At 45.0% G+C, this 19,569-nt stretch overlaps 3 protein-coding genes across 3 annotated transcripts in view; 2 read left to right on the top strand and 1 right to left on the bottom strand.

Annotated features, from left to right (window-relative positions):
* The window catches only part of RPL35A (ribosomal protein L35a), a 162,913-nt gene that overhangs the window by 48,189 nt on the left and 95,155 nt on the right, over window positions 1–19,569 (top strand). The window lies entirely within an intron of this gene.
* LRCH3 (leucine rich repeats and calponin homology domain containing 3) overlaps window positions 964–19,569 on the top strand; it is a gene marked incomplete at its 5' end in the record, with an annotated part of 87,075 nt that continues 68,469 nt past the window's right edge. Inside the window, one exon of the mRNA XM_081863605.1 lies at window positions 964–1,285. Coding sequence (XP_081719731.1) covers window positions 964–1,285 — 322 coding nt within the window. The remainder of the gene's footprint in view (window positions 1,286–19,569) is intronic.
* Window positions 9,449–19,569, bottom strand: part of HTR2B (5-hydroxytryptamine receptor 2B) — a 187,144-nt gene continuing 177,023 nt past the window's right edge. Inside the window, exon 5 of the transcript XR_014156717.1 lies at window positions 9,449–9,458. The gene's annotated coding sequence lies outside the window, so the exon portion shown is untranslated. The remainder of the gene's footprint in view (window positions 9,459–19,569) is intronic.

Raw genomic sequence — 19,569 nt, 5'->3', positions numbered from 1 at the left:
AGTGCCACTGATGGGCATAGTTCATGCAAAGTAGGGCTTTCTTGGTGCCCCATTTTGTAATTCCCTCGCTCGGAAAGTTGGGTTGGACTCCCCCATTGATCAGGTTCCGTAACTGATCAAAGATGCACTTGTTTGCCCTGGGACATAACTGGAAATAAGGAATTCTTTAAAGTTCCAATATTATTGCCTGCTGCATTCAGATTTTTTGTTTTAGGCATTGGTCGGTTATTTTAATTATTGGTTGTTATGACTATGTTTTTATTTTTGTTGTACATTGCTTTGAGCTCCAAAGGGCGGAAAGATGGTTTACAAAAATAAACAATATTTTATGCATTGCAATAAATGAAGGATAGACGCAAACACGAAACACCCCCCCCAAATGACACAACTATTTGTACTATTCTAAATAATATACCACTTCATTCATTGGGGCGAAAAGGTGCGTCAGAAGTGAGCAACCTGTATATCTTTTTATTTACTTATTTTATGATTGCATGGAATTGCCATGGCCTTCGGCTATTTAATTTTATTTAATTTAATTTTTTTAAAAAATTATTTATTTATTTGCTTCCCGCCCATCACTGGGTAGGTTTACAGCATGGAAACTCAGTACAAAAACTGCTTTTAAAAAACAACTTAAAGCCTGAAAAATGAGCTTGTGGGACTCCAACGCCCATCAGCCCCAGCGCAGCATGACGGGAGTTGTAGTTCAGCAGAAAGAAAAACCTTCCAGGTTCCGAAGACGCCCTTGTCACTCGCCCCGCCCCTTTCCCTGCAGCCGCAGCCCTTTTTTTCGCTCCGCCCAGTTCCTTCCTCTGCGCAGGCGCGTTCGCCTTCCGTGTCGCCCTCAGCGCGCGCTTCCGCCCGGCCCGGCTCCCCTCCCTTTCCCCGGCCGGCGGCTTCCGCGGAGCATGCGCAGCTTGGCGGGGCTCCTGAGGGAGGAGAGCGCGGGGGGTGGGGGAAATGGCGGCCGCGGTGCTGGCGGCGGCGGCGGCGGAGGGCGGCGGCGTTGGCGCGGGCGGAGGAAGCAGCGGCTGCTCCGGCGGGGTCTCCGGGGCGCTCATGCCGGGGGGAGGAGGAGGAGGAGGAGGAGGGGGCCTGGGCTCGGGCTCGGGCGGAGGCGCCGCTGCCTCTTCGGCGGGCCCGGCGTCGTGGACGCGCTCGCTGGAGCGGGCGCTGGAGGAGGCGGCGGCCAGCGGCGCCCTCAGCCTGAGCGGCAGGAAGCTGAGGGACTACCCGCGGGGCAGCGCCGCCAGCCACGACCTCAGCGACACCACGCAGGCCGGTGAGGAGAGGGGAAGCGGGGCGGGGCGGGGGGGGGGAGAGGGAGGGCTGCGCCCCCCAATAGATGGGAGGAGGAGCCCCCAAGAGCCTCTGGGGGCGGGAGGGGGGCAAGGGGTCTCCCCCCACCCCTCTGTGTTGGGGGGGCAAGGGGTCTCCCCCCACCCCTCTGTGTTGGGGGGCAAGGGGTGCTCCCCCCACCCCTCTGTGTTTGGGGGCAAGGGGTGCTCCCCCCATCCCTCTGTGTTAGGGGGCAAGGGGTGCTCCCCCCATCCCTCTGTGTTGGGGGGGCAAGGGGTGCTCCCCCCATCCCTCTGTTTTGGGGGGCAAGGGGTGCTCCCCCCACCCCTCTGTGTTGGGGGGCAAGGGGTGCTCCCCCCACCCCTCAGTGTTTGGGGGGCAAGGGGTGCTCCCCCCACCCCTCAGTGTTGGGGGGGTGGCAAAGGGTGCTCCCCCACCCCTCAGTGTTGGGGGGGCAAGCCGTGCTCCCCCCACCCCTCTGTGTTTGGGGGGCAAGGGGTGCTCCCCCCACCCCTCAGTGTTTGGGGGACAAGGGGTCTTCCCCACCCCTCAGTGTTTGGGGGGTGGCAAAGGGTGCTCCCCCACCCCTCAGTGTTTGGGGGGGCAAGGGGTCTTCCCCACCCCTCAGTGTTTGGGGGGTGGCAAAGGGTGCTCCCCCACCCCTCAGTGTTGGGGGGGCAAGGGGTGCTCCCCCACCCCTTAGTGTTTGGGGGACAAGGGGTCTCCCCCCACCCCTCAGTGTTTGGGGGGGCGAGGGGTGCTCCCCTACCCCTCAGTGTTTGGGGGGGCGAGGGGTGCTCCCTCCACCCCTCAGTGTTGGGGGGGCAAGGGGTGCTCCCCCACCCCTCAGTGTTTGGGGGGGCGAGGGGTGCTCCCTCCACCCCTCTGTGTTTGGGGGACAAGGGGTCTCCCCCACCCCTCAGTGTTTGGGGGGTGGCAAAGGGTGCTCCCCCACCCCTCAGTGTTGGGGGGGCAAGGGGTGTTCCCCCCACTCTCAGTGTTTGGGGGACAAGGGGTCTCCCCCACCCCTCAGTGTTTGGGGGACAAGGGGTCTCCCCCACCCCTCTGTGTTTGGGGGGCAAGGGGTCTCCCCCACCCCTCAGTGTTGAGGGGCAAGGGGTGCTCCCCCCACCCCTCAGTGTTTGGGGGCAAGAGGGTGCTCCCCCACCCCTCAGTGTTTGGGGGTGGCAAACGGTGCTCCCCCCACCCCTCTGTGTTGGGGGGCAAGGGGTGCTCCCCCCACCCCTCAGTGTTTGGAGGGACAAGGGGTGCTCCCCCCCACCCCTCTGTGTTGGGGGGCAAGGGGTGCTCCCCCACCCCGCAGTGTTTGGGAGGCAAGGGGTGCTCCCCCCACCCCTCAGTGTTGGGGGGCAAGAGGGTCGCCTTCAGGGGCGCTGGCCCAAATGGACCTCTCTGCGCCCCTCCACTTATTTATTTTATTGGCTGGACTGCTTTGTTGGTCGCGTTCATAGCCCGCCTTTTAATCCGACGGTGGGCATACATGGTTTCCTCTCCCCGCCCTCCTCCTGCCATCTCCACAACAACCCTGTGAGGTGGGCTAGGCTGAGAGAGGCAGTGGTCCCCCCCCCATGACACTCAGTGAGCTGAGTGGGGGGACGGGACTCGAACCCAGGTCTTCGTTCCATGCGTCGTTGGTTATTCTGGATTTGGCTCCACCTGTTCTCTGCGCCACAGATTACGATCCGTTGTTACAAATATATCCCGTATTTTTCCTCCGTGGGTTTCATGATAGGTCAGTCGGGGGTCAGGGTCATTGGTTTGAGCCCCACGTTGGGCAAAAGATTCCTGCATTGCGGGGGGGGGGGGTTGGACTAGATGGCCCTTGTGTCCCTTACAACTCTACAATTCTATGATTCTTAATCGCAGGGTTGTGGGTTTGAGTCCCACATTGGGCAAAAGATTCCTGCATTGCAGGGGGTTGGACTAGATGATCCTCGGGACCCCTTCCAGCTTTAGAAGTCTATGATTCTATGACTCAAGGGCAGTGTGTACTGTGTTGTTTTTCCCCTCTCCGCCTCTTCAGTTAACCCCCAAAACAACCCAGTGGGGGGTGGGTTGGGCAGAGAGAGGCAGTGGCTGGCTGGCATCCAAGGCCACCCAGTGAACTTCATGGCCGAGTGGGGATTTGAACCCTGGTCTCTCCCAGGTCCTAGTCTGACACTCCTTAACTACTGCAACCCACTGGCTCTCTCAGTTTTCCTATCCTTTCTTTCCAGTGGGATGCAGCAGCCAAAAAAGCTAATGCGATTCTAGGCTGCATCAACAGAAGTTACAGTGTCCAGATCAAGGGAAGTTATGTATAGTCCTTCTCTATTCAACCTCGGTCAGACCCCACCTGGAGTAACATGTCCAGTTCTGGCCACCACAGTTTAAGAAGGTTGTTGACAAGCTGCAACATGTGCAAAGGAAGGTGACCGAGATGATCAAGGGTCTGGAAACCAAGCCTTGTAAGAACGGTTAAGGGAGTTGAGTATGTTTAGCCTGAGGGAGATTAGACAGAGAGGACATATGATAGCCATCTTCAAGTATCTGAAGGGGTCACATGGAACATGGAGCAAAAACATTAGGAAGGACTTTCTGATGGTAAGAGCTGTTCGACAGTAGAATGGACTCTCTTAGAAGGTGCTGGGTTCTGTTTCCCTGGAGGTTTTTAAGCAGAGGTTGGATGGTCATTTGCCAGGGATTATTTAGCGGTATTGGGACGCGGGTGGCGCTGTGGGTAAAACCTCAGCGCCTAGGGCTTGCTGATCGTCAGGTTGGTGGTTCGAATCCCCACGGCGGGGTGCGCTCCCGTTGCTCGGTCCCAGCACCTGCCAACTTAGCAGTTCGAAAGCACCCCCGGGTGCAAGTAGATAAATAGGGACCGCTTACTAGCGGGAAGGTAAACGGCGTTTCCATGTGCTGTGCTGGCTCGCCAGATGCAGCTTGTCACGCTGGCCACATGACCCGGAAGTGTCTTCGGACAGCGCTGGCCCCCGGCCTCTTAAGTGAGATGGGCGCACAACCCTAGAGTCGGACACGACTCGCCCGTACGGGCAGGGGTACCTTTACCTTTACCTTTTATTTAGCGGTATTGCATTGGGTTGGACTAGATGCCCCTTGAGGTCCTTTCCAATCCTACAATTCTATGATTCCTCCTAGGAGCTCAGTGTGGTGCATAGAGTTCTCCCCTTCCCAATTTTATCCCCAGAACAATCCTGTGAGGGGGGTCGGACTGAGAGTGACTGGCACCTAAGGTCACTCATTGAGCATCACTGACTAGGTCTTCATCCCCTGGCCTCCCAGGTCTTCATCCAACACCCTTAACCACGATGCCAGAAAGGCTGCTTTGTAACTCTAACCAGAGCAAGGCGAAGGCTTGCTTCCTTCCTTCCTTCCTAGTTGGGTTGTGTGTGTGTCTGTGTTGGTGAGCCCCAAGAGCCAAGGATGCTTTGCAGTGCTGGTCAAAATGCACAGCCATACCTGTAGACCACCCTAGTAAGGCTGCTAGAACCCTATCCCCATTTACTGGGGAGTATGCCCAATTGATCTCCCTGGGACTTGATTCTAAGTAAACATTGCCCTGCTATTCCACAAAAATTGTGTGGATTAGTGAATTGTTTCATGCCAGTTTGCGTGAATTGGGATATTTGCAAATAAATGCAGTTACCAGTATTGAGGTTAGTTTCAGATAGGTGGTGTTATGATTGCAATCTTCAAAACACTTACTGGGGAGTAAGCCTCATTTGAAGTCAGTAGACTGATCTCTGAGTAAATAAGCATAAGTTGTGGGCCGCTTATGTGTGCATTTTGTATCTGTAATACAAGCATTTGTATATTACAAACCACCTGCACTGGATGCCAAAGTGGTGTTGAATGTATTATGTGGTGTTATTTATGAAATATTATACTTCTGGGATCACAGAAAATGAGTAAATGATCCTGCAAAAGTAGAATGGGTGAAAATGTTTGTGTAGCTTAGATATTAGATTTATTAAAAACACTTAGAATCATAGAGTTGGACGGAACACCAAGGGTCATCTAGTCCAACCCCCTGCAATTCAGGAATCTCAGCTAGATCATATATGACATGTGGCCATCCAACCTCTGCTTAAAAATCTGCAAGGAAAGAGAGTCCACAACCTCCTGACGGGGATCGTTCCACTGCCAAATAGCTTTTACTGTCGGAAAGTTTTTCCTGATGTTGGATCAGAATCTCCTTTCTGGTAACCTAAAGCCATTTGTTCGAATCCTACCCTCCAGCAGGGCAGGAAAAAACAAGTTTGTTCCTTCTTCCATGTGACAGCTGTTCTAACCTGCCTTTCTGTTCAAAGGGACCCCCAAGATGGCAACATAGCACCATCAGTTTGGTTGTATGTCCAGAGAGAGAGGAGCAAAAGGCAGGTCCTCTGCCCCAAGGAGCCTTACAATCTAAACTTGATCGAGGGGAGAAGGAGAGCTTTAGCTGACAAATGATTAATATGAGCAGTTGCACACACGAAGGCTTTGATTCAGCTGAGGACTGTAAAGTTTTCTTCTTTTCTACCGTATGAGTGTGAAATGTGGTGTACAACTGCCATTCCCTCCTCCACAAATCGAAATGATTCAAAATAATTTTGAAAGCATAATGGGTGGTGGTGAATAATGGTCTTGATCCCTGCAGAATTAGGGAGTCCCCGAGGAATAGGAAAACCCCCACTGTGGAATAGTCCACCATCTGGAACGCTTCCCAGTTCTCCCCCTACCCGGACTTAAGAGGGTATTTCATGAGCCCCTGTAGGCTGGGAGAACCTGCTGGAGAATAGATGGCAGCATTTCTAGGGTGGCATCTAGGGTGGGCACCGGTAGAGCTGGACCCAGGGATCTGTGAGGAATTGAAAAAGCAGGACACTTTTTTATTGTGGGATAGTGAAGACTTGGAGCCTGGGGACTGGGTAGGACCTCTTTCACTCTGCAAAAAATGCTGTCGCATGAATGTGTATTTGTTCGTTGTACAGTTGAAAATTCCACTCTAAATATGGGCTTGACGGCCTGGTAACTGCCAATTTCATAGTACACTTACACAAGCAAATGGAGCCCAATTGTGGCAGCCTGTATTTAGGATGGGTAGAATAATTCAAAGTAGATTAAGTATTTACAGGTCTGTCTAAATGAGAACAAGCTGTCAAACTGGACTATGTGGGATAAACAGAATGCAGATGAACCCAGATGAATAGTCAAATAGCCAAGAAAGGGGGGGGGGGGAATTCAGTGAATGGAACTACAGTGTTTATTTTGTATCATTTGACATGTGACTATGTCTAGAAGTGTTTATTATAAATACGAATACTATGAGTCATCATTGTGAAACGTCTTAATCTCCATTGTTAGATGAATTCAGATGTTACCATCTGTGGCTGCAAACTTGATTCTGATACAACTTTTTGCAAAATTTGTGTGGTTTGAAACAGGTTTGCTAGCAGGAAAAGATCAAGTTGAAAGATTTCTGGATGTGAAACCTGTGGGGCCTGGGTTCAAAAGTGTGCCTGTGGACCTGCAGAGTGATATTGGGATGGGTCAGCATTAAGTTGTGAATAGTAGGGTGTAAGCTGTGAATAATAGGGTGTACAGACCAGATTTCCTCAGCTGGAATGCTGTACTACATCTTTTCATGTTAAGAATACTGCGGACATTGTGAAGATAGTAGAACCAATCATACATTTGTTGTGGTAAACTTGATTTTTAAGGGATTTTTAAAAACCTGGCTAAAAATAATATTTGAGAAATGTAATACTATTTTTAAAGTACTACAGATCATATTTCTTCGGATAAAAACCCACCGTCCTGCTTTCCTCCAAGTGCTCGGATACATTCTCAGTAATGCCATCAACCCTGTAAGTTGGGCTAGAAGTATTATTCCCCTATTACTGATGAGGGGTGAAGCTGAGAGAGAGTGGCTTGCCTAAGGCCACCTAGTGAGTTGAGCTGGCTGAGCTGTGATTTGATCTGGGGACTTTCCGGTTCATAGCTCATGCTCTTAATGACTACCGCAGTCTCAAAATGGGAATATGGCACATGGCCTTAGAAGCTTAGAGACAAATTAAGTGAGCATACAGCTGTAATCCCTGAGCATGCTTGCTTAAAAGTAAACTTGCTGTATTTAGGCTGGAGGTGTAGATTGTCTGACTTCAGTTATTCTGCTTTCTTAAGATGCTCGGCTGTGGTTTAGCACTTGTGGTTCACAGCACAATGCAGTACAGTTTAAAATCCATTCCTGTCTGTTCTCATCCCTTCGTAATCAATAATTGCTTAAGTTTTTCCATTCTCCAATAATGTTACATACTCACCCCAGTCCCTTCTCCATATTTAAAATGTCAGCTGTCATTAGTGCTGCCAATTGTGAAGTAAGGCTGGAAACAGCTTTTATTTAGCACCTTTGAGAAGATCGGTGGCATCTAGTCCTTTCACCAGCTTTTGCCCCTTACACTCTTCTGTTAGAAAACCAGAGCTGTGAGGTGCCACACAAAGTGATGCACAGGGCTGATAACATTGTATGTCAGGTGCTTATAATGTATAGATCTGAAGTATAAAGCAGAATATTATTCTGCATGAAGAATATTTTCTATTTTTGAGGGTTTTGTAATATTGGAGACTGCCATACATACATAAATAAATAAATGCTGACAGTGGGATAAAACTAAGGGGGCACATTTAATGAAATGAAACTTTCCTGAGCAGAAATATAAAATGTAAACAAGCCCTTAAGATGCAGTAAAATATAAGGAACAATATTTAGCTGTGGCATCTGCTCCTTTTAAAAAGTTTATTTGGAGATAGAGTTGAGAGATGTTTAGTTAGATTTAAATGAATAAATAGATGGTCCGAATGTCATCAGACACTTACCTAAAACAACTGTTAATCTAATGCCTTTCCGTGCAAAAACGTCTCTTAATTCTATTCCCTGTCAGTTTACATTTAAGGCTCTTACCCTTATTTTTACTACTTCCTTGTCAATCCCTAGCCTCAATCTTTAAAAAGAAAGTTCCCAATGTAGATTGAAACCTTGTTGGTTCTGTATAGTACACTGCATGCAGTAGCAGAAATGCAGGATTCAACATATTGTAGTGAATGAGGTGTTGCGTAGTTGCCTCCATTGGATGAAGCCAGAATGCAGGCTTTACTTAAAACATGTATCTGCTTTGAAACCATTTAGGCAGCTCAAAGCAGTTAGACTGCGCTATAGATCATCTTTGTAAAATGGTTGTTCATGTGGCCACTTATGTGAAGAAAGAATTGCCTTCAGACAGAGAAGCTCTAAGAACATAAGAAGAGCCTTGCTGGATCAGGTCCAAGTCCCATCTTGTCCTGCATTTTATTCTAGGACCTGAGTGCAACAGCAGTCTCCCCACCATGGTTCCCAACAACTGATGCTCCATGTCATACTGCATCTGGCAGTGGAGGTAGAATATAGCCATTGTGGCCAGTCTGGTAGCCATTGATAGCCTTATGCTCCATGAATTATCTAATCCCCCTTTAAAGCCACCCATATTGGGGGCCTTGACTGCCTCTTGTGGGAGTGAATCCTATAGTTTTAGCTATGCCCTCTGTGAAGAGGTCCCTCTTTTTGTCTATCCTGAGTCTCCCAACATTTAGTTTCATTGGATGACCCTGAGTTTTAGTTTTATGAGAGAGGGACAGAAACTTTTCCCTATCCACTTCCTCTGCATCATGCATAATCTTGTACACCTCAGTCATGCCCCCTGCCTTCCTTGCCCTTTCTTTTTAAACTAATACGCTCCAAATGTTGTTTCTCATAGGAGAGTTACTCTGTTTTCTGAACCTTTTCCAGCTCTGCAATGTCATTTTTGAAGAGAGGTGACCAAGGTGGTCTTCCTGGTCAGTCACAGCTGGTTCAGACCCCATATGTGAAATTAGAATTTCTAGCCCCAGTGTGCTTGCCACGTTGGCCTTTTCTAGGCCACAAATGTCTTAACAAATAGGTATGTGTGCTCTAATGAAATCTAGGCATGTTATTTTAGTGGACTTCTTTGCAAGGTTATTGCTGGATAGTACATAGATCAAGCCCAGTAGGGCTGTTACAGTGTGAAGCTATTCAGCTGCATTGCGAGTTAACAAATGGGGAACAAAGTATGTGGCATACATGGACCTTTCATGGACTCTGTTGTTGTTTAGTTGTGTCCGACTCTTCGTGACCTCATGGACCAGAGCACGCCAGGCACTCCTGTCTTCCACTGCCTCCCGCAGTTTGGTCAAACTCATGTTAGTAGCTTCGAGAACACTGTCCCATCATCTCATCCTCTGTCGTCCCCTTCTCCTTGTGCCCTCCATCTTTCCCAACATCAGGGTCTTTTCCAGGGAGTCTTCTCTTCTCATGAGGTGGCCAAAGTAGTGGAGCCTCAGCTTCACGATGGCTGTTTATTGCTGCTGCCACTGTAAGGTTGTAAAAGTGGATAGTACCAAGGTCCTGGAATGACCCTGTTCTACAGTTTTCCTGACTGCAAGAAAGCAGCTGTATGCACAGCTTTATTTTCTAAGCTTTTAATCATTGTTTATGATCATCTGGTTGTGATAAGATGGTATTTGCAGGGAAGCAGATTTTAGCTCAACATTAGGAGAAACATCCTAACAGCAAGAGCAGCTCAGTAAAGGAGCAGACTTCTTCAGAGCTGGTCGGCTGTGCTCCCGTTGCTCTGAACCAGCTCCTGCCAGCGTAGCAGTTCAAAAGCATACCAGCGCGAGTAGATAAATAGGTACCACTATAATGGGAAGATAAATGGCATTTCCATGCGCTCTGGCACTCATCACAGTGTCCCTTTGTGCCAGAAGTGGTTTAGTCATTCTGGCCACATGTCCTAGAAAAGCTGTCCACAGACAAACGCCATCTCCCTTTGGCCTGAAACTAAGCAGAGATGAGCGCCTCACCCCATAGTCGAATTAGCTGCCCAGGGGTCCTTTACCATTCCTCTTTACCTTCTCCAGAGATATTAAAGCAGAGGCTGGATGGTATCGATCAGTTACGTTCTACTTTGTGCAGGAAGGTTGAACTAGGTGACCTCCAATGTCTCTTCCCCCTCATAGGCTCTTTGCTGATTTCTCATATCAGGTTATTTGACTTAGTTTTTCCTCCACCCTCCAGTCACTGTCCTTTCAGCCTAACCTATTTCACAGGGAGGATGAAGTGAAGTGGCAAGAGCTACGGATGCTGCCTTGAGCTTGTTGGAGGAAAGTTGGATGATAAATAAAGAAAATAAATAATCATAGTAATGTTCTAAAAGTAATAAGATCTTAGTTCATCAGAACCATGTGTTCAGTGTTGTTCTCTGTATTTCCAAGGCAAATATAGCCTTCACTGACCCATGGATGAGTGGGTTCAAAACAAGGTTGTGGCTAGACAGCCACACAGTGCTGTTAACCTGTGTGTTGCAGGTTCAGGGAGTCAAGACCCTGTGCTGCCTTACCATAAGATAAGTTAAACTGTTTTTACACTCCTTTTACCGCTTGGTTACCAATAGTAAGCATGATTGTTTTCAAAATATGTCATAACATAGCCCTGTCAGGTTAAATACTTAATAATTAACTTGAGGATATCCTTTTTTGTCTCAGCTGCTGTGTCACAGATAGCTTAACCTTTCTTATCCTAACCATGCAGTTGAAAATAAGAAGACTAAGGTTATTATTAGAATAAAATCAAGATATAAAACGACAAAATACCTAATAAAAATAAAAAGAACAACCCAATAGCCCCCCTCCCCCGCCAAAAACAACAACACACATTTTAAAAAGGCATAGGATGTAAATCGGCTCAACCAAAGGCCTGGTTTAAAAAAAGGAACGTTTTTGCTTGGCACCTAAAGGTGTATAATGAAGGTCCCAGGCAAACTTCCCTGGGGAGAGCATTCCACAAATGGGGAGCCACTGCAGAGAAGGCCCTGTTCTTGTGTTGCCATCCTCTGGACCTCAGAAGATAAAATAAGGTTCCAGTTAGGCTCATATGGAAAGAGGCGGTTCTGGTGGATCTGTGTCTTCCATCATGATTTACTAGAAATGTCCCTGTTTTCATACATCGCAGGTTGATAACTTGGTAGGTATTTGTTCCACATCCAACTCCTTTACCCTTCATACCGGCTCTGAAATTGATCTTCATATCAAACAAGGCTACTCTCTTTGGGAAATGTTTCTAGCCTTTATTTCATTTTTAGAATCACCTATACCATGCTTTGGAAGAGCTCTTAAGTGATAACACATAAAATAATATAAAACGATTGTAAAACATACATCAGTAAAGTCAGCCAGAATTTTAAATCAAGCTTGTGCAACTAAATTACATTTCTGGGTATAAAGTTTTTAACAGGCATTTAAAACAGTATAGCAACAAGAAGCAATTCTGAGAGAACATTTCTCATAGGCACATGATAGAAAGGATCTGTATAAAATCCTCATTGCAATGAATGATTAGCTGGTTAGAATGATAAACAATAGTCCATTTGTTCTCTATTGTCTTCATTGAGGCTCATTGTACTTTTACAGTAGTTTGTGGGAATAGTAGCTGTCACCCAGTTCCCATCCATTCTAATTGTTCAAGAATTGAACAACATATTGGAGGCAGGAAAAGATTGGCTTATTTAAAATATTTATATTCTTCTTAACAGTCTCCAAGGGAGCTTACAGTAAAAGAGAATTTAAAACACGCTAGGATATTTTTATTTTAAAGTAAAAAGGCTAAGGTAATTGAAAAATATATTGTGTTCCAACTGCTGCTTTTAAAGCGTTTACAGTGAGACATGGGGAAATAGCCATGATCTGCCTTTCTAGGCTTAATGTAATATTTTCTGCTTTGATTAAATCACACTTTGCTGTTTAATTCCAAATTGGCAAACTATGGTCTGCAAACCTCAGTTTGATCCTAGTTTAGAGGACTCACTCAAACTACAATTTGTTAATTTGGCGGCAAATTGTGTCTTCATCAAACCAGGAAATATCCTGTTCACCCCAAGTGCATGAGCACAGGACTTACTCCCAATTCTCCAAGTCATGGCTTGGAAGATTGAAGAACTTGCCATCTTGTTTATGACTGAGCAATGATTTGAACACAGTGGTTTTAGTGAGATAAAATTTTAATCACCTGAGTTGTGATAGCAAGAGGCAAACAGAAATAAACAGAACTAGTAGCAAAGGCAGCTACTATACATGTCAAATATTTACATGGCTGCTCAGCCCATCTTCTGAAAGAGACAGGCTTAACTAATCAAATCGGTTTGTAATCCGTGATAAATCTCTGCAAGGAGTTGATTGACTCTTTTTGAATTCTTGTTCATTAATTGTCCCAGAATAAAAAGCAGAGGACTGTGATGATTACTTCAAATAGTTCTTTACTTCATTTTTGCATGGTTAAAATGGTAGTAAAATGTTTCAGGTTGTGTTACAAGCTAGATGACTCTTGAATTCTTTTAAGGTTTTAAAAGAATAGCTGGGTATCAGTATTTTCATGTTTGCTCACTGGTAGGTTGTGGGATTTCCAAGTAATAAAATACCGAAAACTGGTTCTCTTTTTTTCTGCTTGTGAAAGGGTACTTTTTGTCTGAAGTCACATGCATGACTTTTAAGATATCATTTGGTGCTGTCTTTTTAGAGAGGCGGTGGTGCTTTCATATCTTTAAGAACTAAAGCACTGAAGATGTGTTTAGCTTGTTCCTCAGTAGACTTTTTTTTAAATTGGGCAGAATCTGCACAGATGGTTAAAGGGTGAGGAGGAAGGGCAGCAGTAGCTAAAGCTGTAATCAATTTAGTAATAGATGGTTGGACAAAGTGGATTTGGAAAAGAGATTTGGAAAAGCAAAGGTTTTGGCATATGGCGGGCTGCATTTTAAGCATTGTAATCAGCATTATTTCACACCAAAGTAGGACACCCTGTTCAGAACTTTGAAGCCACATTTTATGTGGTCTCTAGTGTCTTTGTGATCCCTTTGAAGAAATGCAGTGCAATAGACAGGGCAGCCATGTGTAGTCAACAAAAAAATGGGTCTGACAACTCTAAATAAATTGAAAGAGGTTTCTGAATCCTGCAGGAGTTTTCGAAGTGGGTGAACAATTACCCTGTCCTTATGGAGACCATTTGATGGGAATGTCATAATGAGCTCATTTGATTTCTACTACAATTTTGCAGCCTTATTATCATAATTTTCATATATTAATGCATAATGTAAGATTGTTTAAGGCATTTTTACTTGAATGAAAAGACAGTCACTGCTTTCAAACTTCAAGTGACTGCACCTGGTAAAGTGGGAGCAGGGTATTGTCAAAAAATTATGTAACTTGGTTCATTAAGAAAATTCCATTGCTGTTCTGCAGTTTATCTGTTGAAGTTTTTTAGACAACAGGTATCTTAAGTCAGCAAACAATTTTGAAAATCTGATTGAGCCTTGATTCTGTGTGATGGTCTGAAGCTGAAGCTAAGAAGGCTTGGGTCTGGTCTGGTCGGGTCTGGTCTAAGATAAGAATGGTGAGGTATAAATGTAAGAAAAATGGATGGTTCTAACTGAGAGAAGCCAGTGAGCCAAACAAACCAAGACTAATCCTTTCTACTTGGCTTTTTTTATTTTAGTGGGATGCTACTGTCAGTGACAGTATAGCACTAGTAAGACAATTATGATTGTTGAGATTGAAAACGAAGAAATAGGTGTATGGTAGCATTAGCAGTGAAAAATGTATAATCATGAATATGCTTAATGATTATATTTTATGCTGACCTTTCATAATTACTGACCAAAGAAATGATTAAGGAGTCAGTTTTGTAACACCCATGGAGCCTAGTTGGAGATCTAGTGATGTGTCCATAGAAGTATTTTATTATGAAGTCTTTTCAAGTTATGGCAGAGGCAAATAAAAGCATGGGGAACTGCTAGAAAGAGACTCATTTTGTAGAAAAGTGTCCTTAGAAGTTTCAGCCATGCTGTCTCCTCCCTCTTTAATTTTGCAGCCTTAGAGGTAGGCTATGTCTTCAGTAATTCTTTAGTGGTTTGTTCTTGCAAACTATAGTTTTGAAGACTGGTTAATTTAACCTCTATTTTCTGCAAGAGCTTCAATAATATAATCTATCATGGGACTAGATTAAAGTGTGATCTTAACCCAATGATGTTAATCCCACATCAGTTTAACATCTGGAGTTGTTCTTGTAAGTGTTGTGAGCATTTTTGGAAGCCTTCAGTTACAACTTTCTTTCTCTTCAGCTCCCTCTTCAGTTTGGGATTCCTGATCTAAATAACAACTTTCACCTGTAGGGTACGCATGTGTGTGTATTGTCTTTTTTCTCTCATGGGTATATAATGCATGCTCTGGATGAGTGAGAGACTTAGTCTCAGTCAGCACCAGTTGTTAGGGCATCTTGGATAGAAATACCTTTGACTCAAATTCTCAGATGAGGTAGTAAAGCTGTACCTGAACCGTACCACTTCTAGTTACATGAGTCCCAACTGGAATCTCAGTTCTCTTCCATACTCCCCATCCCACACACATAGAAAACTGGCTAAATCAGAACACTTGTCTCTGAAGTACCTGATTTTGCTTTACATACAAGGAATCTCTTCTTTGGATGAGCTTTCAGGCATGTGAGCTCTCACCTGCAGTCTCAGGGTTTTATGGTGTTACTGATTTAGTATACAAATCAAGTTGAAGCAAGCCTTTCTGCTCCACTGTGCAAGGAGAGAAGGGACTCTTTGGCCTTGAGGAGGCATGCAGGATGCAGCAGAGAATCCTAACTGAGGCCACAATACATCCTGATGCCATGATGTCATGCAGCACAAACAGAGCTTAGGATAGAAGTGGGCAAATGGAATAGCTCACTTACTTTAACCAAAGACGCTGGTCTTCTGATGGAGGCAAAGAGTGATAACATTGTACAGCTTAGCCCGGTGTGGCCTGTCCTTTAAGCAAGGTGGAGCCAATTGTTTCAGGTGCTCCCACAATGCCTTGCTACCAATCCCGCCAGGGCCTTGCCCGCACCGCCATCACAGCCACTGCTGCTGCATTGTGGCAGTAGTGCTGGCGTAGTGGCAGGTGAGGGTACAGTTGTGGTGATGGGGCAGGCAGCAGTAGGGGGCATGGTAGGGACCTGGATTTGCAGGGGGAGGGCATAGAGGGGGCGTTTTGGCTGCAGCGGCAAATGTCTTGGGCCATCTTAGGCAACCCTCATTTTAGGCATATATTTTTGTGATGTAATAATAATAATTTGTTAAATTTGTATACAATATACAAAACAAAAAATATATTATAAAAATAACCAAAGCACAAATACATAAGAAAAATAATCAAATCATAAACAATAATCAATACAATTAACAATACAAATGTATACACACAAAAACAATACACTCCCCAACAAGTGCTCCTAAACAATACTCTAGCTCACAAATACAAAAATCCAAATTAACAGATATCATTTAACAACACTTTAAAACAACCGCAGCCTCCAGATACAACAGCACCCACCAAAGTTAAAACCCCATCTCTGTTAAAACAGTAATTTTCACACAAGGGGTCTGTCCCACGCCCTCGTTCCACCCCCAAAGTGCTGCTACCAAAGGGATGACACCTCTTAACTATCTGTCCAATTTAAAAAGAAGTCTACTGAGGCTAAACACATCTTCAGGCAGTGATCTAGCTCTTAAATATATATATAAAGCATCACCACCTCTCTTAAAAGACAACACTAAATGATATCTTTTCTGTTCTTAAAAGTCTAAATAAAGTTAGCTCAGCGTCTGTCTCTTGATAGTTTGATTACTGTACAAAGTGAATTTTAGCAACTATTACATAGCATTGTAGTTTGGGAAACTTGCCTGCAGCAGTAATAAAACACCTCTTAATCAGATTGAGAAAAGATAAAATACTCAAATACATAACAGCTGCTTAAAATTTAAAGGAACTCTGCAAACTATTATTTGTCACCTCTGCCAGAATAATAAGATGTCAGAATAATAAAATTGCTGTAACTTCCTCATTTCCCGCATACTATTCCCTCGCAGTCACAACCAGATCAGATTATTTCCATTTCTGGTGCTTTCTCACACCCCCACCTTCTTAAAGGTGTGTGTGTTTGTGTGCTGCTGCTGCTACTACTTTTCCTGTTTCTTGATACATTCTTCCGTTTTGGTGTTGATAGGTACATCCTGCTTCCTGTTTGCTGATGCTCTGACAACTGGCCCATGTGTTAAATGCTCAAGAGCGAGAAGGGCCTACAGGCACTGTTTTGCTTTTGAAACAGAAGCTTCTTTAGATTTGTCATCTTCAGTTTCTGCAGTTAGAGAAAGATTAATGTAATTAACGGCTTATCAAGAGGATATCCAATTATTTTGGGTTCATTTGTCCTGCAGTTTTCCTCACCATATGGTAAAATATAGTGGGTCTGGACCAAGAGTGTTTGAAGACCCCCTTCTCCCACACTGACCAGCCTTTTCATTCAGATATTTGTTGGACTGTTTCTTTTCTGGGGCACCCCCATCCCAGAGCAAAGAAACATGGTCCTCACAGAGGTCTACCTAGTGCCTTCATTACATTCAGGCACCAGGCAAGACCTTTCTATTTCCTTTTACCAGTTTGTTCTGCTCTGGTTGATGAGCTGTTTTGAGCATGTTTTGTGGAAAAGTGGGTTGTAAATAAATAATGCTTGACTATTTTTTGCTAGTTTCTCACATATATAAATATAATAATAGCTGTCTCACCTTAATGTACAGTGTGACCTAGCTTTCGATAAACAGATTAAAAGCTGACTAATGTTTGGATGAGTTGACAGCCAAAGTGATGTAAGACACAGCCTTTGTGAAATTAGGTGCTGCGACTTGTGTTCTTCACTGCTGCTATGAGCACAAGACTGTAAGAAAGTGAGAGTGCGTATTTTCAGTTAGGGAAGAAATTATAAATGCACATTTTATTATAGGTCACTTGCAATTCTAGAGCAGATTTAGGAATGAAGTAGAGGTTGCTTGATTCAAAGTGCTGCCTCCTCTGCTACCAAAACTATTTTTGTTTATAAGTAAAAAAAAAAAAATTGACATAACTACTTTCAAGCATAAGCTAATGTTGCTTGTATGGCCTGCAAGAGATGAAAAGCAGCAGAGACAAAAATGTGATGCCTCTTTTCGGCTTCTGGGAAGAGGGCTGTTTTATCCAAGAAAATTTGTTTCTTTTCCTTGTGCTCGTCTTTGTTGCTGAGATTGATTTCCCAAATAAGTCTTGCCACTTGGCTCTTCTGAGTGAACAGTTCTTTTAAACAGCTATCTGCTGTGCTTATCACACAGACACAAAAATCTGGTTCTGACTAATCCCAGCTCGGATTATGACTTTCTCCCTGTCAGGCACCACCAGCCTCAAAGTCAGTGGGATGCAGTGTTCATCACTTCCTGTTCAACAGATGTTTCAAAATGCTTCTGTGCTGTTTTCAAAAAGTTGCTTCCAACCTGCACATGATTGCAGCAAAAGGAAGGGGGAAGAGAGTGCAGGGTTTGTACAGAAACATTTCAGTTGACGTTCCTTATACAAAAAGTTGTTCAGCAGCTGGTTACACCTCTGTTTGTTTTGCAGCTTGTTTTGGTACTTGTTTTGGTACTCAGGCCTCCCTTTGGTACACAGTATATGTGGCTGCAAACTTGTTTCTGGGCTGTACCTTCTCAGTCTTCAGGTGTGAGCTTATATGATTCATTGCAACTATGTAGAAAATCAGGGTGTAAGGGAGAAACTGCTGAGCCTAGTCTCCCTAATATGCTGATTTTTATGTGCACTAAATATTTTTTGTTTGCAGAGAAGCATTGTGAGCCCTTGCTTGCAGTTTGCAGTGATGTCTGCTTTATTATTTTATTCTGCTGTAAGGCTGGATTTAAATTGGCCCTCTGGTTTTGATACATGCTGCATGAATTGTGGTGGTGATAGTAACAAAGAAAGCTCAGGTAGGTAGCCATGTTGGTCTGACGCAGTCGAAATAAATAAAAAAATTGTCCGGTAGCACCTTAGAGACCAACTAAGTTTGTTCTGGGTATAAGCTTTCGTGTGCATGCACACTTCTTCAGGTACCTTCAGAAAGCTCAGCCACCCTTGTGTTCTATGCTACCACTCAGTGGATTTGTAACTGGCTGGCTGACCGAACCCAAAGGGTGCTCATCAATGGTTCCTCTTCATCCTGGAGAAGAGTGACTAGTGGGGTGCCACAGGGTTCAGTCTTGGGCCTGGTCTTATTCAACATCTTTATCAACGACTTGGATGATGGACTCAAGGGCATCCTGATCAAATTTGCAGATGACACCAAACTGGGAGTGGTGGCTAACACCCCCAGAGGACAGGATCACACTTCAAAACGACCTTGACAGATTAGAGAACTGGGCCAAAACAAACAAGATGAATTTTAACAGGGAGAAATGTAAAGTATTGCACTTGGGCAAAAAAAATGAGAGGCACAAATACAAGATGAGTGACACCTGGCTTGAGAGCAGTACATGTGAAAAGGATCTAGGAGTCTTGGTTGACCACAAACTTGACATGAGCCAACAGTGTGACGCGGCAGCTAAAAAAGCCAATGCAATTCTGGGCTGCATCAATAGGAGTATAGCATCTAGATCAAGGGAAGTAATAGTGCCACTGTATTCTGCTCTGGTCAGACCTCACCTGGAGTACTGTGTCCAGTTCTGGGCACCACAGTTCAAGAAGGACACTGACAAATTGGAACGTGTCCAGAGGAGGGCAACCAAAATGGTCAAAGGCCTGGAAACGATGCCTTATGAGGAACGGCTAAGGGAGCTGGGCATGTTTAGCCTGGAGAAGAGGAGGTTAAGGGGTGATATGATAGCCATGTTCAAATATATCAAAGGATGTCACATAGAGGAGGGAGAAAGGTTGTTTTCTGCTGCTCCAGAGAAGCGGACACGGAGCAATGGTTCCAAACTATAAGGAAGAAGATTCCACCTAAACATTAGGAAGAACTTCCTGACAGTAAGAGCTGTTTGACAGTGGAATTTGCTGCCAAGGAGTGTGGTGGAGTCTCCTTCTTTGGAGGTCTTTAAGCAGAGGCTTGACAAGCATATGTCAGGAGTGCTCTGATGGTGTTTCCTGCTTGGCAGGGGGTTGGACTCGATGGCCCTTGTGGTCTCTTCCAACTCTATGATTCTAGGATTCTATTCTATGATTCTATGACCTAGCCATTCATCAGATTTTTCCACGCAGAGATGAGGCTGGTGGGAACTTACCCAAACTTGCTGTGACTTCAAGGGCAAAGTCACTCACATC

Source organism: Podarcis erhardii (genome assembly GCF_964252035.2).
Source record: "Podarcis erhardii genome assembly, chromosome: 5".
Lineage (NCBI taxonomy): Eukaryota > Metazoa > Chordata > Lepidosauria > Squamata > Lacertidae > Podarcis > Podarcis erhardii.
This window is presented reverse-complemented; position numbering and strand designations above follow the sequence as displayed.